Here is a 1,177-nt window from a genome sequence, read left to right on the forward strand (position 1 = left end):
ATCAGATGCTGTCCCTTCCCCCTCACACCTCCCCCTTCTTCCTCAGTACCCTCTCCCATCCCCTGACTACTCCCTCTATGCCCCCTCCTTCCCCACCCAGACCCCCTCCCCTGGCCTCCACCAAGTCTACAGTAACCCCACCCTCCTCACTGCATCCTCCTCCCCTTCTGCACCTCAGCCCGCCCCACCTCACTGGCCACCCCCTGAGCAGCCTCTCTTTTCCCTGGCTAATGTGTTCTCTCTGGCCATGAGCATGGCCCAGTCCCTTATGCCCCCACCTGGGACCCCCAACCAGGGCTTTCATCCCCAGCCCCCGTTTCCCTCACCCCAGAGCCCCATTGCTCCATTTCTGGGCTCTCAGCTCCATCCTCTAAACCATACCTCCTCCTCAGCTCCCTTCTCCCTCCAACCGCCCTACAGCCCCCCTACCCCTCAGACAGGTCCTGCACCTGAAGGCCAGCAGGGGGTGCCAGCCAGCCGGGCTCCACAAACACCTCAGGTAGGAGAGGAGTGGGGGCCGGTCGACACTCAGAGTGTTTACTTGTACTTCACTGTTAATAATAATAATAATGATAATGATTGGGCATGTCCCAGTTGAGTATTTTGGTCCAGATCTGAGTCCTTTAGCATCAGGTTTCTGCTGATACAGTACTTCTATTTACTCACTTGCTCCTTACTACATATGTTCTTTCATTCATTCATTCATTGCAGCATCACATTCCAGAGCAGGTGAAGGTCAGCTCAGCTCCGCCCCCCCATGGTGAGTACCTGGTGACATCACAAAGTAAAAACATGTCCTCGCTTCCCACTCTGTAATAGGGCCGTCACTTTCCTTAACTGCCATGTGAGAACAATGTTTGAACTGACACGTAATTCATTTGAATTACTGTAGGTCTGAGAATAGGGACTCTTAACGTTGGCACAATGACAGGGAAAGGTAGAGAGCTGGTGGACATGATGGAGAGAAGGAAGGTAGATATACTGTGTGTGCAGGAGACCAGGTGGAAGGGTAGCAAAGCGTGTAGCATTGGAGGGGGATACAAACTGTTTTATTATGGTGTGGACAGGAAGAGAAATGGGGTAGGAGTGATCCTGAAGTAGGAGCTCATGAGGAATGTTTTAGAGGTGAAAAGAGTGTCAGACAGGGTGATCAGTTTGAAGTTGGAAATTGAAGGGG

At 52.3% G+C, this 1,177-nt stretch overlaps 1 protein-coding gene across 1 annotated transcript in view; it reads left to right on the top strand.

Annotated features, from left to right (window-relative positions):
- Positions 1–1,177, top strand: part of LOC109973455 (serine/threonine-protein kinase WNK4-like) — a 28,788-nt gene that overhangs the window by 18,756 nt on the left and 8,855 nt on the right. Inside the window, exons 18-19 of the mRNA XM_020623074.1 lie at positions 6–499; positions 712–760. Coding sequence (XP_020478730.1) covers positions 6–499; positions 712–760 — 543 coding nt within the window. The remainder of the gene's footprint in view (positions 1–5; positions 500–711; positions 761–1,177) is intronic.

Source organism: Monopterus albus, unplaced genomic scaffold (assembly GCF_001952655.1).
Source record: "Monopterus albus unplaced genomic scaffold, M_albus_1.0 scaffold292.1, whole genome shotgun sequence".
In the NCBI taxonomy this organism is placed as follows: domain Eukaryota; kingdom Metazoa; phylum Chordata; class Actinopteri; order Synbranchiformes; family Synbranchidae; genus Monopterus; species Monopterus albus.